At 45.5% G+C, this 21,600-nt stretch overlaps 1 protein-coding gene across 7 annotated transcripts in view; it reads right to left on the reverse strand.

Moving 5' to 3' along the window:
- ARHGEF2 (Rho/Rac guanine nucleotide exchange factor 2) overlaps positions 1 to 21,600 on the reverse strand; it is a 724,728-nt gene that overhangs the window by 432,772 nt on the left and 270,356 nt on the right. For all 7 annotated transcript variants that reach the window (XM_085638384.1, XM_085638386.1, XM_085638383.1 and 4 more), the window contains exon 2: positions 13,875 to 14,182. In XM_085638384.1, coding sequence (XP_085494510.1) covers positions 13,875 to 14,161 — 287 coding nt within the window. In that variant the 5' untranslated portion in view covers positions 14,162 to 14,182. The remainder of the gene's footprint in view (positions 1 to 13,874; positions 14,183 to 21,600) is intronic.

The following is a 21,600-nucleotide window of genomic DNA, read 5'->3' on the forward strand; positions in this document are numbered from 1 at the left end:
GGACTGTCTCAAACTTGATTATATGCAGAAGATACCTTGGTTTAACTATATAAAAAGGCAGCTGGAGACAGTGGACTGTTTTTACAACCCAGAGTGTATTGTAAAAAAAAAAAAAAACCCAGCTAAAAAACATTCTTTTATCTTTTTTAAAGTTGTCCAGTGAGCGTTTGGAGTTAGGTAAGAAGAGAGTTTCTGAATATTTGCTACGTTCTCTAAGTGTTGACCCCTATCTCTCTTTCTATTTTTGTCATGTCAAAATGTTTTATCTTATTAGACTTAGGTTTGGCATTTCAACCTTTTTGGTTTCTAATCCTCGCAAAGATTACTGTGATGCTAAACTGGATCTGTGCCCATGTGATTACAAATCCGCGCAGAACACGCTGCACTTCCTGTTTTTTTGTCAACTTTATAACAAGCTGAGACGGGATTTTACATTCCCCCGTTAAAATCTTTAAATATCAGGAAGTTTCGGCCGGCCCTATTCCACCTCCAGCTTTTAAATGATGAATATCCATGTTTAATGGTCTATCGCTATATATCCACAGCTGTCCACTTACGGAATCTGGTTGGGAAATAATTTTTTAATCTGCATCGGATTTTATGTTTTTAGGACATAGGATTGTCTTAAAGTTTAATATACGTTTGTATGTCATGCTGCTATTTGCTGAGATACTAACTTAATTATCACTGTCACATTTCTGATTAGGAGTTTTTATTGTTATGAAGTCTACCATATATGGTCTGTATTATATTCTAAATGTTTTTAAAAAAAATATTTTTGATGTAGTCTTTTATGGCTGCAAGTCAGCCGAATAAAGATATTTGACTGACTTACTGATAACACACATTCAGAGGGATGGAATATTTCAGGAGTGCCTGTTGGACACTACTTTAAAGAAGTTTTGTACAATGTACATTTTGGCCCCATTATTATAAGCATGTCCTTCGAGCCTGGGAGCACACCACAGTTAGTAACCCTGGGTATGGGCCAGTTTGTTCGCTCGGTGCTTCCGGATGACGATGTGAACTGCACTACTTTAAAAACATAACCATCTAATGAGGAAATTATCTAACATTGAATATTGGCTAGCACAAAGGGCCCACACATGGGAGATGCATCTGGAGGTAATACAGCAGCCCTAGGATGCCATACTGTGGTGAAACTAACTTGCAGAAAAAAAAAACAAAGATTGCCTTGTTTTAGTGTATGGAGAGAGCTCATACCTTAAATACAATTTTGCCTGGAACCCTAAACACGCCACACTGGGCTTGTTTGCGAGTTCTTCCTAATACAGAACAGTGCTACAGATATCTTTGGCAGCTAACTAACCTCAGACATTCATTTCTCAGCACTCATATTAGATCTTTCAGAATTACCGTCCAGGCGACGCCAGAAATGTGAGGGTCACGCACGTGAAATGACAAGGCGCAATTATCCAGGTTTAAAAGGCATATGACAGCATGCCCGGGGGCCCGGGGGAACAATGCGCAAACGACTGACCCCGCAATTACAGAGCAGTTCCAATCAGTAACGCCAGCCTAATGGCCCGAATCACATCACGCTCGGCCAAAGCCGTGCCTTGGGCGGCAGAGCAGGGGACAGGCGCAGCCCGCAGCCCTGTCCATGTTTAGCTGCAGTCCTGTTTGTGCAGACAGCGTGGGGCTCAGGTGTTCTCGCTTTAGAGCAGCCAGATCTAAGATGGCGTCAGCCGAGTGCTGGCAAACGTAACTGGGCCCGGGATAACAGCTTTTTGTCCTAAGACCGGACGAACATTGAAAACAGTGCGATATTCGGGTGCAGTGGTTCACTTGTGCCGGTGGTTACTGGTGGTGGGCACTGTTAAGCATGTGTCCGTGGACACAGGACACATTTTTCAGCATTAGATTTTATTCCAAAGCAAGAGAAAGAGAGGCAGAAAAGGAAGAAAGATAGGACAGTAGTGACAAACAGAGAATGAAAGACCATGCGAGAGTGAGATAAAACAAAGGAAGTCTAGGGCAGTGAACGAAGAGGCACGTGACTAGGCAGCCTTAATGTTTGGCAGCGCCAGTAGCGGGTTCCTAAATGAATTATTTACATCCTGTACATATTGTTTCATGAATTAAGCACTGAGCATGAGGTTAGGTTCTCAATGAAGGTCAGAAGGTTTTACGGTCACATAGCATCTCATAACATAACATTTAGGGGCATCCACCAGATGCCTCTAGACAACCTCTGATGAGCAGCAAAGGTGGCAGGGGGCTGTGGGAGACCACAGCATTCAGCAGATACAGCTGTTGCCCCCTAGCTGTAAGAGGCTGCACTCTGGCACCCCTATCCTTCCTAGCATAGTGTAGCGTCCCCCATTATCCTTGTTAAGATACAAGCATAGGGGCCCAATTTCAAGCTGGCATCAGATGTTACGCTTATGCTACTGGTCTTGAGCTTGAAACCTCTTGGGCCCATAAACATGATTTTTGGCTTTCTAATATTTGGCTTATGGCCAAGTTATCCACGTATCAGAATGCACTTAGCTGCTAACCCCTTTAGGCCAAGCGCTCTGAAACAAGGACGGATTAATCGTTAGAATATTCTTCATGTACCAAAGCACTGTATATTTTTTGTTTATGAAACACCGCTTTTTCCAAAGTGCAGACTTCTCAAATGCATAATTTTCTGTGATCGGTAGACTACAAAGTATTTTTGTATGAAGATATTTTACCCTAAGTAGACATGAACTGTGGGTAGAAGGCTTGTATATTTTTTTCCAAGGAAGTAAAAGAAAAACAACACTGGAGGTTATTTAGGGGTTGCAGATACAGGGAACTTGCAATTTTTTTTTAAAATGGCACATGCCTAATAAGCCACCCTCTTGATTCCCCCAACTCATTTAAAGGCAGAGGAAACTCTGGGTTTCTGATGGCCTCAGCCTCAGCTGATGTAGCTGGCAAAAACCCCTGACCAAGTAGTCCCCCTTTACAGGACCAGCAGTCACTGTGGTAGTTACCCCTTCTGATTTAGGGTGGTGCGCCCATCAGTGATTACCCATGCTTAGGTCCACCATACAAGACACCTCGGGTTAGTGCAGCGTTCTACAACAAAAGCAGAAAAAAATGCCATTGAATTTTCTGTATTACACAAACAAACTCCCGCTTTTTGAGTGAACTTGAGAAAGAGAAAATATAATGCATAGTGGGCATTAATCTGTGTCATTAGGCATACAATTGGATGCACGAAATGCACAGAGATCCCAGACAGGAAAGATCTTTACATATGGCATGCAGTCTTGCATGAAGATAGCGGAGGCAAGGCCCTCTGCTGATCCGGGGCCATATTCCGGATCTGGCACGTTTCCCTGGATTGTCCTGGGCGCACGATCATGCCCTGGGGGCAGCGCATTCATGGGAAAAACGGAGTAGGTGCTTTAAAGGCGCTTCGTGTTTTCACAGTGCAGGCCGCAACCCACCTTCACTTTTGAAGGTGATGTCTGGGGGATCCATGGGACCCCCCTCCCCCGCCAGAGGGCTGCAATCAGGAGGCACACTGACAGGCACCACTTTTTAGTTGGTGCACTGTCAGTGCTCCTCCTGAAAGCTTCTTTGCCTCTGCGTCTGCTTCTTTAATACAGCACAGGCGCAGAGGCAAACGGATTTCCTCATTTACATGGGGCCACGCTCCCATGCAACTGGGAGAACGCCCTCTTGAGGAAGCGCTGGTGCTGTATGTGCACCCGCGCTTTCAGTATTACAGAAGGGGACGCACAAGCATCTGCGGACTCTTCCCTAATATCGAAGTGCCCAGGGGCGCGCAAAGCTAGTGCAAACACCCACTGAGCCCCAGGGCACTTTTATGAAACGGCCCCTGGTGGTCTGTTAACCAGAATCTACACGACCCCCTAAAGTGTGTTTCCATTTGATTTTATAATTGCAATCTATGAGACATGTAAGTCAATAGCAAAACATGTAATTCCATGTCCTTTATAGATTTGGCCTGGAAACAGCTTTTGATTCTGACTAACCTCATGAATTCAAGTAAACTCTTAAATAAAAATAGTACAACCTGGAGTGACTTTTCTCAACCCTTCTCCTCTTTTGTGTTTGAGTGTCACTCACTTTTTGATTCTAGCCACAACAGCATACAGGACTGGTTCAACCCACGTCAGCCTTTGGCTCTAGTCCACTCTGAGTGACAGTAGTGTCTCTGTTCACCTGTGCACATCCACCTAAATATGAGCCGCTTCGGGTCCAGGCCTCTTTCCATTGCCTCCTTTGCCATGTTCTCTATCATTTATTTGATCAGTTTTAATTTCATGTGTTTATTAACAAGTCCATTCTTTTTTTTCCAAGAAGGCCGGTTGCTACACACACACACACACACACACACACAGTGCTACAACCAGACCCTGCGCTTGTCATGTGTAAAAAAGGGCCATTTTTAAAATTACAAGCATAGACCCGTCATGTTTAGGCAGCACCATATATATTGTTTCTTTATTCTTTTAATTTATATTGAATATGGTTGAAAAAATAAGTAAAAAAACAAAAACTGTAAACCGTATAGCTTGCCAAGGTCACATCTACTGACTTTGCCAATACTTCTTTTCACAGTTGATATACACTTGAACACTGTGTTGAAGGAGGTGGACCCGAGCAAGTACAGCGCAACCTATTATTTAAAAAATGGCAAATAAGGTAGGGAGAGAATGAATGTAGAAGTCTGTGCGTGTCCCCTCCATAGCCATCTGCGCTGTGCATCAACGCCTGTCAATCGAGTAGCCAAGCAGATATTATCCCTGGTAAAATCTGGCCCACGAGCTTAATTTCCCCCCCATTTTTCTCTTTAAAAAAAGAGAGAGAGAGAATGACCCATCCAGTGTGACTTATAAAGAGAAAATGAGAATTTTCTCCTTAAACTTGAAAAGGAAATACACGTCAGTGTCCTTTCATGAAAAGTCTGCCTCTGGCAGCTATTCAAAGCACTGAAGCATGACCCCAACATAGGTATTGACTTAGCAATGTCTACTACTGACTACAAGCATCATGTCAAATATATTTGTGGTCATGCGATCGTACGGCTGGGGAAAGAGAGAGCGCCCTTAATGCACAGAATTACTGTTTCTATTGTTATTCACATCTTTATTCGTATTTATAACAATCCACAGAGGCGGGTCCTTCTCTTGAGTTAAAACTGACCCCTCACTCCATAATGTGGGATTGCGGTCAGGAGTCCTGGGCAGCCAGACGTTACTGGACTAAGACTGTACCAATCAGAGACGTTTTCCCTTTGCCTCCAGGAGGCTTAACCATGCTATTGGTCCAAAAACTGAGCACCGGCTGCACCCTCCTAGCACCTGACCCTCAGCTCAGTAAAGGCGGGCAGTCCAAGGTTTGCTCAGGGAGGTGGTGTGGTTAAGACTCAGTCCCCAACTCAGGTCAATAATTCAATGTTCAGCCACTGCCAGTGATTTGGATAAGAATAAGAATTTTACTCAAAACGCACACAATGTAATACAGTTTATAAAATCTCAGCGGCAAAAAATTATGCTAGCTAGGACTTCTATCTCCGCGGTTGTGGGGGAGGCAGGCTTTGCTGCTCCCGAGGGATAACCTGCTTGGGCATTTATGTGACTCACATTTTCTGACAGCCACCGTAACGGTGGTCCTGAGACTCCGCCCGCCAGCAAATCCTTATTACCATAGGATCGCTGTAAGAAGCATTTTGACCCTCACATCTTCCATCATACAAGGAATACAGAATTATAGAAATAATAATCTATCAACAAAAGGCTAAACTTGAGGATATTCTACACAGAATTTTGGTCCCATAAACGTGAGGAGCATAGCTTCTACTGTCGACAGGATTTCCACACTATTTAGCCCCAGATTCTATTTCTTCGCTTTGGGGTGCTTGGAGATCTGAGAAAGATACCTCTTATGTTTGATCTACGGACCTGCTATGAATGAATGAATGAAGTTATATTTATATAGCGCGTAGCTACCCGGAGGCCTCGTAGCGCTTAAGGACCAACAAAATGTTGATAACAGGAGGCGTTTGCCCCTGAAGCACAGACATATTAATAATCTGGTGCTCAAGATAGACACATATCCCCTCAAACCTCTATTATAAATGAGGTGATTTTAAATGTTCCTGCTTTTATCAGCTTGAGAGAGTCATATAGTGTTGGTCTTGATAAAGATGATAATATAATTTTCACATCGAAACGCGTCGACGCCTGAATTGTTAGGAACACAATCCGAAATTATCACTGAGACTTTCAAGTGCCCCTAAAGCATAGCACCCAGTCTCAGCTACTGTGGAACAAGTCTTACAGATGTGATCAGGTTAAGACAAAGTTTTCGGTCTATTATTTGTACTCTCGCATGTATTTCAAATTCATGTTGCCTGATATTTTTTATTGTGTTCTCTGAATGAATTTATGTAATTTGTACTGCTTTTTATATTTCATGACACATTGTTCTTAATTGTGTAGATCTGCTTCCGTGATTGTGTGTTGTATGATGAATAAAATATTTGTAATCTTTTGTTATTAGTCTTGTACATTAACAGTAGCCTTGGGTATACAGATATATTCTCCTATTCTGAATGAAATGAATGTGATTGAGTGATAAAGGTGGAGACTCTGGTTAGGTAATACACATGGTCAGTTGCATAGTGTTGTCCAAAGGATACCTTTGTGATTTCACAATAGTCCTTGACCAGTTACTGGGGATCACTCACGGAGAGCTTTGGAAGCCGGAGAGTCTCTAGCAGAAACGTTCCTAAGCACAAGTCAGCTGATCTCAAACTTCCCTTCCTGTTGGTAGCAGTCTCTTCTCTCCCCCTTCATCTGCAAACTATTTAAAGAGTGGTCTCATTCAATTCTTTGTTGGTGCAGGCTACCGGGCTCGATGTGGCGTGTCCCGCACAACTCAGGGAGCACAAGAAGGAACCATAGCCCTGCCGTCACGTACACAGTCAAAGCCTACATTGTTAACGTGAGAAAAGTGGTGGCAGCACCAGTAAAAGTCAAGACAGCTGTGGTGGAACCATGGTCCTCGTGGCTTGATGGGTTTTGTGAATTGGGTTCTTGCTGGGCCCAGAAACAAAACCCACAACCCAAACAAGCTAGGCGCCCCCTCCTTGTTGTCTCGCTTTATACTTGGTCATGTAAAGAAGCCGCTCGTCCGATATGGTTCCCCTCTGGTATTCTTGGTTCCAGTTGGGTATACACTCACAATACCACTGCATTGCCACTTCTAGATCCATGGGCTTTACTGTCACAGGTCATTGCAGGTCCCTCCCTGATGGAGGAGCGGACAACTGTGGCTCATCCCGCCTCAGCTACTTCATGGCCCCCTTCTTCGGAGAAGCAGCTTCGGAGAAGCAGCTTCCTCATGCAAGAACGCCTCCAGTGCTTCTGACACCTTGGCCAACTCTCTCCTTCAAACAGGGTCTAAGCGGTCCCTCCTGGAGGCCTGGGAGGAGTCCCTCCAAGCAGTCTAGCCTGCAGTCCCTAAGATTCTGGTTCTGAACTGCTGAGAGTGAATACCCTAAGCATGGAGCACAGGGTTTTTCATTGGCACTAGTATGAAGACCCCAGATCCTGGTAGAGACATCTTGGTACACTGGCTAGAAGTTTCTGCCCCATCGATACACTGAAGAAGCAGACAGGAGTTGCGTATTCCAATATTTCGGCTCTGAGACTGGTACTGGGCAATTCTGCCAGTTAGCTTATTCCACTCAAGCTGGTCCCTCCCAGGACTTTGTCACAAGCTGCGAGATTGAGAAGGTGGGTGGCGCAGGGAGTTTATAGACAGGAAAAACTCCAAACAATGGCACAAATGTGGGAGGGGGGGCATAGTTTGACCGGCGAAGATGGTGGATGCGTGAGACTCCAACTCCGCTGTGGACTTTTCCAATACCTGTCTCTTCAATCCTGACAGGCTGCCTGGGGTGTGATCCTGGCCCTACGGGGGCAGTGGAGGCTTGAGATGCTCTTGGCCATGATTGGCGGGGACAGCTGCCAGCATACTGCAGGACCCGCCATCAAAGGGGTCCTGTACGAAGGGGACTGGGATGCATTTAACGGTGCCTGGATCTTGGCACGCTGAGTGACACAGGGGAGTGGAGTGGAGCTGTAGCCAGCAGGGTGAATTTCGGGCACCTGGGCCCCACCTTCAAGATCTGGGCTGCAGCGGCGGACAACACACTTGGAGTTTGCGCAGAAGGGGCCGGAGCTGCAAATGAGCACCATTTTAACTCCTGCAAAGAACACCACAAAGGAGCAGAGAGGTACACGCTGGGCCCGGTGGTGGAGTAGGTGATGTCCCACTGATGGAGCCCCTACTGCAGCAGCACCTTGGAGATAATCTTGGGCTCAGTGGAGGGGCACCATCTTAAAGATCTGGGCTGCGGTGGTGGCTGCAGTGCTTGATGATAGCAAGACGAAGGCAAAGACCAAAATATCGGTGCCATTCTGAATGCTGCATTGAGCATCACAAAGAGGGCAGTGAGGTATGCACTGGGCTCGGTGATAGGGCGGATGACACCCCACTGGGTGTACCCCCCTGCAGCAGCACCTTTGGACTAATCTTGGGCTCAGTGGAGGGACCGATGTAATACAAGGTGGGACTTTGGGCCAATGCCCTTAGGGCCTTTGAGCTGTGTCGGACCTTGGAGTTGGGGAGGAGCTAGAGCCTGGTGGTGGCATGGGGACATCTGTTAGGGTGTTTCTCTGTGGGGATGGCCCCTCTGGATAACAGCGGGCGGACAGCACTAGAGAGTGGGTGAGCGACGGAGTGGTCACTCGGAGAGAGGATTGGCCCATGACAGCTGAGGAGAGGAGGCCTGTGGTCAAGTGCTGGTGGGGCACACAGCTAATCTCTGGGTTTTTGAAAGTCATTTTGCAAGGGTGCTGACCCTACCTGGACTGACAGATGGAGGGGAGTATCTGTTGGGTAAATTGGCTACCTGAGGTCATGCATAATGCTCAGTGGCACAAAGACTATGGGCATAACTAGAAAAAAAGATGGCTGTTCATTTGTTGAGACACAAGGGGCATCCCGGCTGGGGGATCACCTCCGGAGACTAGCCTGGAGCTCATGCCACCTGCCCTGCAGCTCATGTTGGATAAAATACTAGCTGCTATTGCTGACTCCAAAGATAAACCTCAGAGGCAGATTGTTACAGTGGCGACGGAGCTAGGCCTTCTAAGGGCAGACCACCAAAAACTGGCTGACAAGGTTAAGGCTATTAATGCGAATGTGGGAGAACTCCAACCAGCAGGGCCATACTTGCAGCAACAAGTAACTGATCTTACTGAGAGGGTACAGATCTTGGAATACAGAGCTGAAGATGCAGAAGAGTGAAATTGGTGCAATGACGTTCAGATTAAGGGGTTGCCCGAGGGAGCAGAAAGCAGTGGCATGGTTACATATTTAGAGCAATGGATGAAAGCCAAGGTGGTGCCTGCTGAACTTTCTTCTTTCTTTGCCCTCAAATGGGCACACAGGGTCCCCGCAAAGTCTTTGGCCCCAGGACAGCTGCGGTGTTCAGTGGTGGCCAAATTGCTACATTATAGAGATCACAATACTTTGTTCCAGAAGGCACGCATGGATGGCCCCTTTCATGTTGAGAATGTTGCAGTGACAATGTTACCAGACTTTACCGCAGCTGTGCAAACTAGGAGAACATCCTTTATGGATGTTAAACGAGGATTGTGAGATGCAGGATTACTGTACTTTCTCTTATTCCAGGCTAAACTGCGGGTAATGCTTGATGGTAGACTGTACATCTTCCTGACCCCATGGCACGCCTGGGAGTGGTTCATGAGGTATCACACTGAAGGCAGAGGTGGGGGGGGGGATGATCGCAGGGCCCAAGCCATGACACAGCATACAACAATGGCGCCAGGCCCCTATGCGTCTTGAGCACATAAGGAACCCAACAAGAGCGTAAGCAGATAAGAACAAGACAGTGGTTTGCTGGCATCAACTGGGATTACCAAAGGAGGCCATACAGACTCAGATAACGGTACCGTACGGATGGATGCTACGAGGAGTCCGCCTCTAATGACACCACCGCCAGCAAATGAGGCATGTCTCGAGTGAGCCCGCAAACAGCAGAAGACATGATTTGATGCCATGGGCGAGATGGTTCTTCAGTGAAGGGTGATGTGAACAGTGATGCACAATGATGTAGCCTTCCTGGTGGGTGTCAACTAGCAGAATGAGGAGGGCAGGCTGCAATGGAAGGCCACTAGCCTGGGAGAGGCACCTGCGTGTTGTTGCTGGCCTGTCTTGGTGTTCAGGATACATTGCTAACTCATGCCTGACACTGGATTGGGAGCGGCTATTTCAGAACTTTGCAACTGTGAAGTGTGTGTTTCTGGTGTCTTACAAGCACTGCTTGGGTTCCATTCGCTATACGCAGAGTTACCGGCAGCCGAACTGGGCAAGATAGGGCTGGGGCGGGGTGCCTACGAGAGCTGTCTGTGAGATTTCTTTCACCCACATACCCTTGCCCACCTTCTCGTGGATATCAGCATTACATTATGCACATAGTTTGTCATGTCTATGTTTGGGCGGCTAGCCGTTGCTTGTCTGCTCTCAGGATGGGGAGGTGGGTAATGTTTGTTTGTTTGCTGGGTTCTAGGACTAGTACATGGAGTAGGACTGCATGGGGAAGAGGGGGCCTGTTGGGAATACTATGACATGGGGCAATTATTGTTGCTATGATGGTATCCACTGAAAGGTTTAAATTGTTGACATAGAACATCAGGGGTATGGATTCAGCGGGCAAGCGTTACAAGGTCCATATGTTCTTAAAATGTAGGCCTGTTCACGTTGACCTGATACAGGAAACACATCTTACCAAAATTGAAGCACAATGACTTCAGCGGTGCTGGAGAGGGCAGGTGTACACTACAGAATATTCAGAATTTGCTGGATTGCCAAGAGACAGACTGCCATGTCGTCAAAAACAGTGGTGGGCCTAGTGGTGGTATGTGGAATATCAGAAATGAAGATTTAAGCTGTAGTTGGCTAATGTCCTGAGCTCCCCATAGGTATGCTGCCTCCTTAGCATTAATATCCCAGGTACTTCGTACCCAGTGCTGCCTCCTTAGCTGTGAGGGGGAGGCTTTTTCTGCTCGACCTCCTGGAATCTGTGCATGATTGACAGGTTATATATTAGTTCATCTAGACCCAATGGTTTGAATTGTTTGGTTACAGTGTATGCTTTCTGTTTTTGTTCTGGGTATAAAAAGGAATGGGTACTGGACACAATGTTTTTGCCTCTGCATTGGACTGTATATCTATGATATTGCATATGGTTTGGTATGTGAAATATAAGAAATGAAGATTTAAGCTGTAGTTGGCTAATGTCCTGAGCTCCCCATAGGTATGGTGGAGCAATTTAAATGTTGTGTCAAAACATTAGAGGTACATGTGGAAATGAGAAAAAACAAACAGCACAAAGGCAAGTGAGGCGGTCCAACTTAACCCCCTGTCCACGTGTGAAGTGTGAAGAGAGGAAGTCCTCCAGCGAACAATAGACCAGAAAAGGGCAGGGGAACACTCCGCAGTTTTAAATGGACCCTCTGTCTTCTTTCCTTAAGTATGATCTGCCTGACTTATTGCAAATGATTCCAGTAATGTCTTGGAAGAATCACTACAATCACATCTTCTGTTTGGAGATGCCCCCCCACTGCTTTTTAGGTAATAGTTGAATGCAGCTAATTTCAAATGGATCTCTGTGTGACGCTGGTAGCCGCGGCTTCTGCGGATAAGAGCGGTGGGGCCAGGTGAGGAGGGATTTCGAGAGACGACCATGATGGAAAATTAAATAAATAATTGATTTTCCCTCGTGGTCGTCTTTCTAAATCCCCCCTCACCTGGCCTGACCGCCCCACCGCTCTTACCTGCAGCGGCTGCAGCTGGATGCTGGCCACCTTCGTCATACGTTCTCAATACACATCCTTCACACATGCCAAACTGTGCACATGCGCAACATACATGTCCCACTGGATGGAAAAAGCACCCAGTTGCAGAGTAATTTGAAAAGAGTAGGAAAGGCCAAAAGACATCTCTCCTGGTGTGGACGAGTATAAACGGCTGCGGTATGACTATAAACTGTACTGCTGCCATCACGCTCAGCCCTCTACGGCACGGCGAGCTGGTGGCAGCCACACTCAGTAACTAGGTGCCACTGCGTGCTCCTCTTGACCACAGAGCCCACTCTGGGTCTCAATCCAGGTCACGAAAGGACCTCCAGCACAGGCGGATGATTGTAGTCTGTGCTTAGGAAGGGGTCAAAAACTACAGCTTCCTATGATGAATTTGAGGCTACAGTGGACTACACTTGATGGAGCCATGTGTGACCTTTGTCCATCTCAACACATAGAAAATACAATTTTTGCATCCTTAACAAATGTTACCCCCTCCTCTCCTTTTTCCTCCCCATCCATTTGAGCAATCCCAACCACACTTTGAAGGAAACTGCCTTCATAGCTCTACGCTTCAGCCTGTCGTTGACCAAATGATGGCAGGGTAGACTGAAAGGGCCAACAGTTAGAAGCTGTCCCAAACCCTGTCACATTTGCAAATAGAAGGGAAATCCTCACAGGCTACTTCTTGCAATAAGAACTAAAAAAACAGCTAAATTTAAGGACAACATGACACCATGAACATCACCACTATATACTGACAGGACAAAACAAAGCAACACAATAAACCAACAACCAATATCAAAACACAAATAAACCAAGCCTATAGGTGAGTGTTCAGGTGGCAGAAGCTGGCTGCAAAGACCTCTTGGGGCCTTCCAACGCCCCGGGAGACTCTGGGACAACGACAAGCCAGGCACATCCCTGGGTCCATGTGGTACATTTTATGAAGATGAATGGCTACATCACACTTTGTGGACTCTGGGACTAGGCGACAGGACTTGTCCTAATCTACTAATAGGGAGTGAGGTACCATCAGCTGATGTCTGCCGGTCAAGGAATTGGGAGACCCGGGTTCAAATTCTGGCCTTCACACTTACCTGCAATAACTGATACTGTGAAAATTAACTCATCCCCCACGCCTCAGTTCTTGTAGTTGACAAAAAAACAGCTTATGACCCAATTAAACACTAGTAGTAAGGGTGCATTTAGTAAAACTATCCCCTACTATAGTCATGGTCATAGAAGCTTATTGATATACGTGTGTAAACTTTGCAACTTTAGTTTCTTCTATCTGGTGAGTGCATACGTCATGAGGATCATACACTAAATTATTCAGTGGAGTTCTGACGTCATATTGCCTTTAGCTAGAGGCTGCACTATCTTTATACACCTCTCGGAGAACAATACCCATTGCCGCTTACACATTTCATGAAGGAACGGGCTTGCATTCCGTTCGCGTTGATCTGGACTTAGGAGAGCAGCCATTAGCCTCCCCACAAAATCTTAACATGTTAAAACTGGCAACTGGGCTACTTAGTATGCTGAGTACACATCTCTTTCTAGGCTAAGATTCTTAAATATGTGTGTGTCGGTTCTGAATACCCTTGGGCGGCCCTTACGTGCTGTGCCCACATACGAGCACAAATAAGCTGAAGTGATTTGGCTGGCCCACCAAGGATTCAGGGCTGCACATTGTTTTTTGTTTTCCCTAACATGATTTGTTTGCTTATCTTCACTAGGAAAAAGACCTTTCGCATGAATGAATATTAAGGAGGTGAGAAACTGACCAAGTATTATAAGAAATAAACTACCCCCAGTGTACATAAAAATGATATTGATACTGAACATGAGGTTAGGTGACTGTGACAGTATGCAAGAACTGTAGTATTTTGATAGCATATGGAAGGGGTACTCCACCGATAAAGAGAATCCGTTCTGACCACATACCTGAGCTGGTCATCATCCAGTTCGCTCTGGAGTTCTTTCCCTGGCTCCCAGCTGTGCCTCCGGAAGGGGTCCCGCGAGCGCATGGAAGACCTCAGGCGGCTGCGTCTCCTCAAGGGCACCCCCAGGAAGCTGTCCCCCTCTTCCTCTGCTGCCAACCCCCAGTCTGCATCCTCCTGAGGGTGGAGGGTTGAGTGGGACTCCAACGCTGAGTGGCTGCGCTGCTTGGGGACCTGCAGAGCATAGGGAGCGCCATCCTCCGCGGCCAGGTACATGCCTGACCCATTCATCCTTCAAGGGCCCACTCAACTCTAGGGGGAGACAAAGAATGGGAGGGTCAGTGAAAGGTGGAGGGAAATCAATAAGCAAAACAGGTATAAGGAATCTTACTGTCTTTCATTGGGTCTCTTAAACATGAATTAGGTAAAAAAAGAGAAGCATCGTTTTTTAAGTTCTTACAATTACAACAAAAGTGGTCATTTTATTAATCACTGGTGGTTCAGAAGAAAACAAATGCCTCTAAATATTATTAGACTTTTATCAAAGAAGTTAAGAGCAACATGTCTTACTGCAGCTAATGGAAGTATCCCGATAGTACGCTGGTGCCAGTTCTTGAAATGCGTTAATACCCATTAATACCCAGAGTGACTACCAGTGGCTGAGAGTAATTCAAGCCAGCCACCCATCACTTTTTCGTTGACTTCAATGGGACAAGTGGCCCAGACGTGGGTCCTGTGCTCACTCTGCCGCTGGAGCCAAGCTGCACCAGACACACGGGGCCCAACTAGGGTGAAGCTGGTTGTGGGTTGTTTGTGCTCCGGTTCAGAGAGGACCTGGCCTGGCAGGCCGTGCTGGATGCTCCTATTGGAGCAGGTTTACAGCTTATTTGCATACGGCTGGGTCTATTCTGAGGTGCCATTGTGGATGGGCAGAAAAAAGATGGACTGGGATGCGGCCACATGTACGCACCAGTGGCAGAGATAAATGCAAGCAATCCACCCACCACTCTTGTTTGCTTCACATATAAATAAATATTCAGCTAAACGCAGGGAACAGGACAAGTTTCGTTCATTCTACACGGCTAAGATGTGCTGTGAAGCTGGCTTTCACTGACCGCCTAACAATGTTATCCGAAGCACTTTAAACAAGAAATCCTCACCAGAATGCACCAGTAATGAAACAATCATGTACATCGCTTTGGAATGCTATATGTGTTTTGCTATCAGGAGCTCCCAACAATAATCACTGTCAAATCATGTAAAACGTTCTTCCCAAACACATTAGATAGCGCTGCTCACATACACCTAGCGCACTTCTGGGCCTGAGCTCGAGGGTGCACGGTGCCAGCACGTCAGCACCGTTCTTCCGTTGCATTCTGGTAGATGCAGTTCATAGTGTTTTAGGGTTACTCGCGCGTGTCCCAGTTCTTGCTCCTCTGGAGACTTCTTTCTGGATTCCTGCCTGTCTTCAGCAGAAAGGAGCAGGTCGTTTGGAAGTGTTTGCAAGGCGGCATGCAGTATATCGGGTACAGTACCAGTCCGACGCATGGAACGCATCCTCGGTGGCTCGCCAACCACACACCTCGCAGAGGAGAGTACCAATCAAGGGCAGACGCAGCACACTGCCAGCAAGGAAGCCCCGCCTCTGCCAGAGCCATGTGGTGCGCCAGCATGCGTTGTGGCCTCTTGGCGCTTCACTACAAGCAGCATTTCAAGGAGCCCTGGAAACCTAGCTGCTAGTTTCTGCTGAAATCTGCAAGAGCTCAGTGAGACATGCTCAGAAATAAAAGCCCTGGCAAGAATCCACTGGGGTGTTGGAAAGGGCGCCGTTTACACGCACATGGAGAGTGACTGGAGTATTACGAGTCCTTTCAGATGTGCACTTTCTTAATGAGTGTAACATACTATATTGTGTCTAAATGTTTGTTACTCCTGCACTAAGTACATATCGGAGTCTGCTTTCCTCCCACCATACTCGTGTGCTGAAAAGGCGGGAAAAAAGGGCCTCACTTACTCATGTTTTTGTACTCACAATGTCTTTTAATCGGTCTTAGTGACTGCAAAACAATTGTTCACAATGTACAACACTGATTTTATGAGTCGTAAATGTTGTTGTGACTCGTGAACGGCTTTTTGTGACCCTTCCTGTATCTCAAACAGGAGAGGGCACGGAAGAGGGGATCGTATTCCCCTTGAAAGTCGCAGAGTAATGCACCAGTGATTTGTGACCATTGAAAACGTACCTGCCATCTCGAAAACGGGTGCGGTAGGTGATTCGCAGGAAAGGTTCCCCTTTGGAACCCTGTTGGGGGCCTCAAAGGAAGCAGACAGGGGTCACAGTGATCCCTGCAAGCTCCTCTGAATGTGCTCCCAATGAAAGAACCTTTTTTTAAAAAAAAAAAATGCACCACCTCTCACTTTAATAGCCACAGGTGGCTCAAAAACAGGTTGCCCATTTTGGAAAGCAAATTAAAGGATGGTGGTTACGGGTACCATACATTTGCAAACTATCATGGGGTGGTTGCAAAATGCAAGTTGTCTAATTAACATGAATGAGGCAGGTCATTTTTCGGCCTCTCACCGATGAACGATTTGCGATGCAACCTATTATCACCTAGGTGCATTGCAAATTACTTCCCCATTCGCAAAACCAGTGAATGTGCAATTTGCACATCACTTGTTTGCAAACTGCAATAGCACTTGAGGTTCCTAAATCTTTATAAAAAATGAATTTCATGCAAAAAAACACAATATTCCTCAGCATCTGTTCAGGAGGAGGGAAGCTCACCCCAATGCGTTCTTGCTATAAAAAGACAGGTCATTTCCGGTCCATTGTTCTTTTTGAGCCCCTAGGTGCAGGGTCTTCCCTTTGACCTCGGAGAAAAGAAACTGTGAACAGGATGTAGGAGCAGAGTTTGTAAAGAATAGAAATAACATGCTAGGCCTTGAAGGCCAGTTAACTGTAAAGAAAGGTCTGCCCCAAAGATATATCTGTCAACTGTTAAATGGAATGTACCATTCCTCCAATCCGGTGGGGTCACTCTCTTTGCCAACTATTCATATGCAAAGCAAAATACTTCAAGAGAGGAGCAAGTACCCTGAGGCAGATGTCCTTGTCACTCAACTCCCCTTTCTAAAGATTCTACTTGTACAAGCCACCCCTTTGTTATGACAATCGTGATGAACTGGTGAATACTGCTGCACAAATGATGGATGGAATGCTGATTAAATCAAACCTTCACCCCAGTCAACAGATCTGAAACCCTGAAACCGGTCCCAGGATTCTTGTTCTGGTCCAGGAAGGACCTGGCCTGGCAGTTCCGGCTGGACTGATCCCATGGGGAGCAGGGTCCAGATTCATCTGTATATATATGGCTGGCTCAAAACTGTAATGGCATGGCATGCAACATAAAAACGATGGATGTAACCCAGATCTGTTACTGAGGATGAATTTCTGATTTGTTCAGCATTCTGTCCATCTTTTTGCATTTGTCACCCTAAGTGAGAAGGGTTTGCCTACATGGGTGCCCCATGCTCTCTATGCCACCAGATTCAAGCTAGCCTGGCTGATGAGGGGTGATACCCCGAAACCGATCCCAGGATGCTTATTTCTGGTCCAGGGCAGCATAGTTTACAGAAGGGGCATCTCACACTCTTAGATTTCCAAAACATGCTCAGGATTGAGGAAAAAGGCACACATAATCAACTAAAGGGTCCCACCAGCCTGCAATTACTTTCACAAAGGAATAAATCCTACTAGAACAAATCCTGATACCACTCTATACTTTAACATATTTCATATATATATTTATTCACTTTTGCACATTAATATAATCCACTAATCATGAATTTCATCTGTTATTGAACTGAGTATGTTTATTTTGATCATTTAAAAACACATTTTTGTTCACAAAAACATGCAACCCCATTTATCCTTTCTATTTCACACTCTCCTCTGACAACCATTTATACCACATACCACACACTCTTCATTGAGTAGTCTAGAAGAAACAACATCTTCCATACACAAGGAGAGTCTATTTTCCTCTCTCCTTCTGGAATAGTGGCCCCGGACTGGACACACCAACAGTCAACACACGTTTCGGTGGTTCTATATTTACTCTACCACCTTCTTCAGGACCATATTAAACTCTAAATATCTATATAACATATCAGCAGGACAAATAGGGAAATATTTGTTGCATCTAGAATAAGGATAAGAATAATCTCAACCACTATAGCGTGAGCCTTCTCAAAAGGAATGGAAAATTCACCATGGATTTCACTTTCTCAGAATCCACACCAAAACAGGCCCAACAGAGAGGACGGCTATCTTATTGCTCTTTCGTATCCAGCTTGTCGACGTCTTCTTTAACACTTAAAATGTCAACCCGTCAAAAAAGATCCTTATATCGCCCAAACATGTCCATGATTTAAAAGCATTGTTTTTTATTGTAACTGCTGTCTCCACCTTCTTCCACACAGCAACCTTCTTCCTCCAGGGAGGACCTGGCCTGGCAGTTCAGGCTAGAGTGTTCCCATGGGGAGCAGGGTCAAGACTGATTTGTATGTGGCTGGCTCCAAACTGGAATAACATGGCGTGCAAAAAAACAGATGGATTTAACCTAGATTTTTGACTGGGGGTGAATGTTTGATTTGTTCAGCCTTCCGCCCATCATCTGTTCTTTTTGCATTACTGGCGAACACAGCTGCTGGAAATTGGATTGATAAATTCCCCTGCATAATCAGTAAGGGGTCTTTTCATCCTTCTCTTTGTGGCTTTCACAAAGGATGAGCTTGTAAACGTCACTTTGGATGGGTCAAAAAGGTTGATTGTTACCATATCTTCCCAGCAAAGAGTTATTTTGTTGGTAAATATACCGTTACATAGACAAAATGAATACGAAGGCGGTGTAGTTCATTGGGTTTTGAGTCGACAGAACTGACCGACGGGCTCTTGAAAGTTACTGCATTTCAAGCCAGGCCACTGGAATTATGTGGTAATGAAGGCCCACATTCTCTTGTAGTATCGACTAAAATTATGTGGGAAGAAAAGGCAAATTATTCAGCACAGTGCAGGTGCATTTTGAGCAAGTATTACTTAAGCGTTTTGTCAGTTAAGCACAGATTATTACTGACTGACCAAACGTTTTGCCATACTAGTATAAGTTGGACACCTAAATATAGTATTCCGCAACTGAAAGGCGACAAGATAACCTTTGCAAATGTGCTACCACTACACCGCACCACATGGTCTGCTTTCTAAAGTATTTTTTGATCCATTTGCCAAAGAAACAATTTTCTGTTCAATTCTCCACATTAAGGAAGAGATGGTGAATTGCATAACTGTACTGGCCAAGCTGTAAGATATTTGTAGTGAATGTTATGGTCAATAGAGGAGTATATACGCCCTTGCAAATGCACAATAGATCAGATGTACCAGCCCTTCCAGTCTGCCCTTGCCAGAGGACTGTGTTCAGGCTTCATCTCTGCCCTTGGTTTCGGAGCTCTTTTACTCCAATGAGTCTACCATCGCCCTTCCTACAAGTTAGGAACTCTCCGTTTCGCTTCAATGGCGCGTTCCTTTAATCGTCTTTCCCGCCTTGGTTTCCCAGGTTCCTGGACGTTCCAAAGAGATCCGGGAAACCTGGTTACCCTAGACTGCATGGCTCTATGAGACTCAAACGCTGGAGTTGTAAGCTTTGCACGGCCAACCACATGCCGCACGCTAATGCTTACAATATCGCGTTGCGTCTACTTACCTGGATAATGATGGTAGAAAACAATCTGCCTGGGGCAGGTAATTGACAATTGGCCACCCAGCTCAACAAAAAACACCAATGGCCTTCCACGCTCGCTACAAAACTTGTAAGCAGCATCAAACTCTTTTTGCTTCCACTTTAACCAACAAGAACCATTACAGGACACTGTACACGTCTGCACCAACCATACCCGAACAAACCCGAAAAGTCAACCATGCACTATGGCACCATATGAAAAGTGCTGTCATTTTAGCTCAGTGCTGTGATGCTGTGCTAATGGCAGAAGCGCTTTACAAATGATCTTAACATAGCAAACACCCGCCCTTAGCTTGGCCAGGGAACATCTTTCCCAACACAAAACTAATGAACTGGTTGCTTTTAAGTAGTGGACACATAAACCTGCTACTGCTTACGTAAAAAAAAAAAATACCAAGACTTTGTGGGGGTAGTGAGGTACGACTGGCGTGATGTATAACATAACATGTGTATTTGTAAAGCGCACGTTCACCCGTAGGTATCTTGGCGCTGAATAACAGATGTTTATTGTTACCCAACTCAATGTTACTCATTTTATCGACCTCAGATGGATGAAAGGCTGAGTGGACCCACCAGGATTTGATCCTGTGACCATGAGGTCGAACACAGGACCCTGCAGTGGAGGCATTAGTCCAGTGAGCTACCACACCCGGCTATGGATAACAATGTTGGAACAGATCCTTGCAAAAAGAGTGGAACACATCAGGAGAAATGCTGCCACGCCACTGCACCCATAAATCTTAAGAACAACTTTGGCTCAGTTGAAATTTTTCAGTGGGTGATCTGTGGAGTGTGGCGGGGTTTACAGGGGCCTCAGTACATCATTCCTTGGCTGACGCCACAACAATCGTGGCACAGTCAAGCGAGCTAAACATTAAACCACAACACCTGCAGTGATCTGCAGGTCACGAGTAAGAAACAGAGGACTGCTCCATCAACCTGCCAACCTTTCAAGGTGAGGGAACTGGGAACCGCTATGCTGCAGTATAAGAACTCCTGTTATATAGTGTGCTTAGAAACAGTAATGACTCTCAACTGGTATCATTCAACACAGACAAATGTATTGCATGTAAAAAACATTACAGAAGAGATAAGGAAGACTCAGAGAAAGGATAATTTAAGAAAAGACATACTGTATTAAATCAAAAAGATTACTTACATGAAGACATGTATAATTTTAAATAAGCAAAATGAAACAATTGTAACAGCACTGTACGCAAAATTAATATACCATAAAGACAACCCGGACTTGTACTTGGTGCTTAAAGTGTATGTGACACGAAGACGGCGACGCAAGTGACAAGGTGAGATCAGCAGGGGACGGCGCAACGTGAAGTGAAAGTGAATAATGGAACAATAGTTACAAGGTTCTGAATTCAATTTTAACAATACAAAATAATTTATACATTAATTTAAAGAACCATAAAGCCATCAGTTAAGCTGAAAGGTCAAAAATAATGTTTTTTACATGCAATACATTTGTCTGTGTTGAATGATACCAGTTGAGAGTTGTTGTTGTTTCTTACATTATCACCCTATCTCAACGAGGTTTACGGGTTATGCTCCTGTTGTTTTTCTTAGAAACAGTAATGAAGCGCTTATTCAGCTGGTACTTGGACCACCAACTACCACAATGGGACTCAAGGGCCCCTTGCTTACAGTTGATTCCTCCGTGTATCCTGAACCAACTAGAATACCTGGTTTCTCACCGGTAATCTTCATTACTCCGAGTCCTGATCTTCCCGTTCCATTTCTTATCAATGAGCAGCTCGTCTGCTACTGCAGAAACCTTTTACCTAGCAATGGTCAAACACTTCCCCCAATATGGCGCTGCCTACCCGGCATGCATAAAGGGGGATGTGTATCTCCATGACAGCCTGAGAATATCAAAGAAACTAAAGAAAAAGACAAACACAAAAAAATCACCAGAAA

The sequence above is a fragment of the Triturus cristatus genome, chromosome 12 (genome assembly GCF_964204655.1).
Source record: "Triturus cristatus chromosome 12, aTriCri1.1, whole genome shotgun sequence".
Taxonomy (NCBI): domain Eukaryota; kingdom Metazoa; phylum Chordata; class Amphibia; order Caudata; family Salamandridae; genus Triturus; species Triturus cristatus.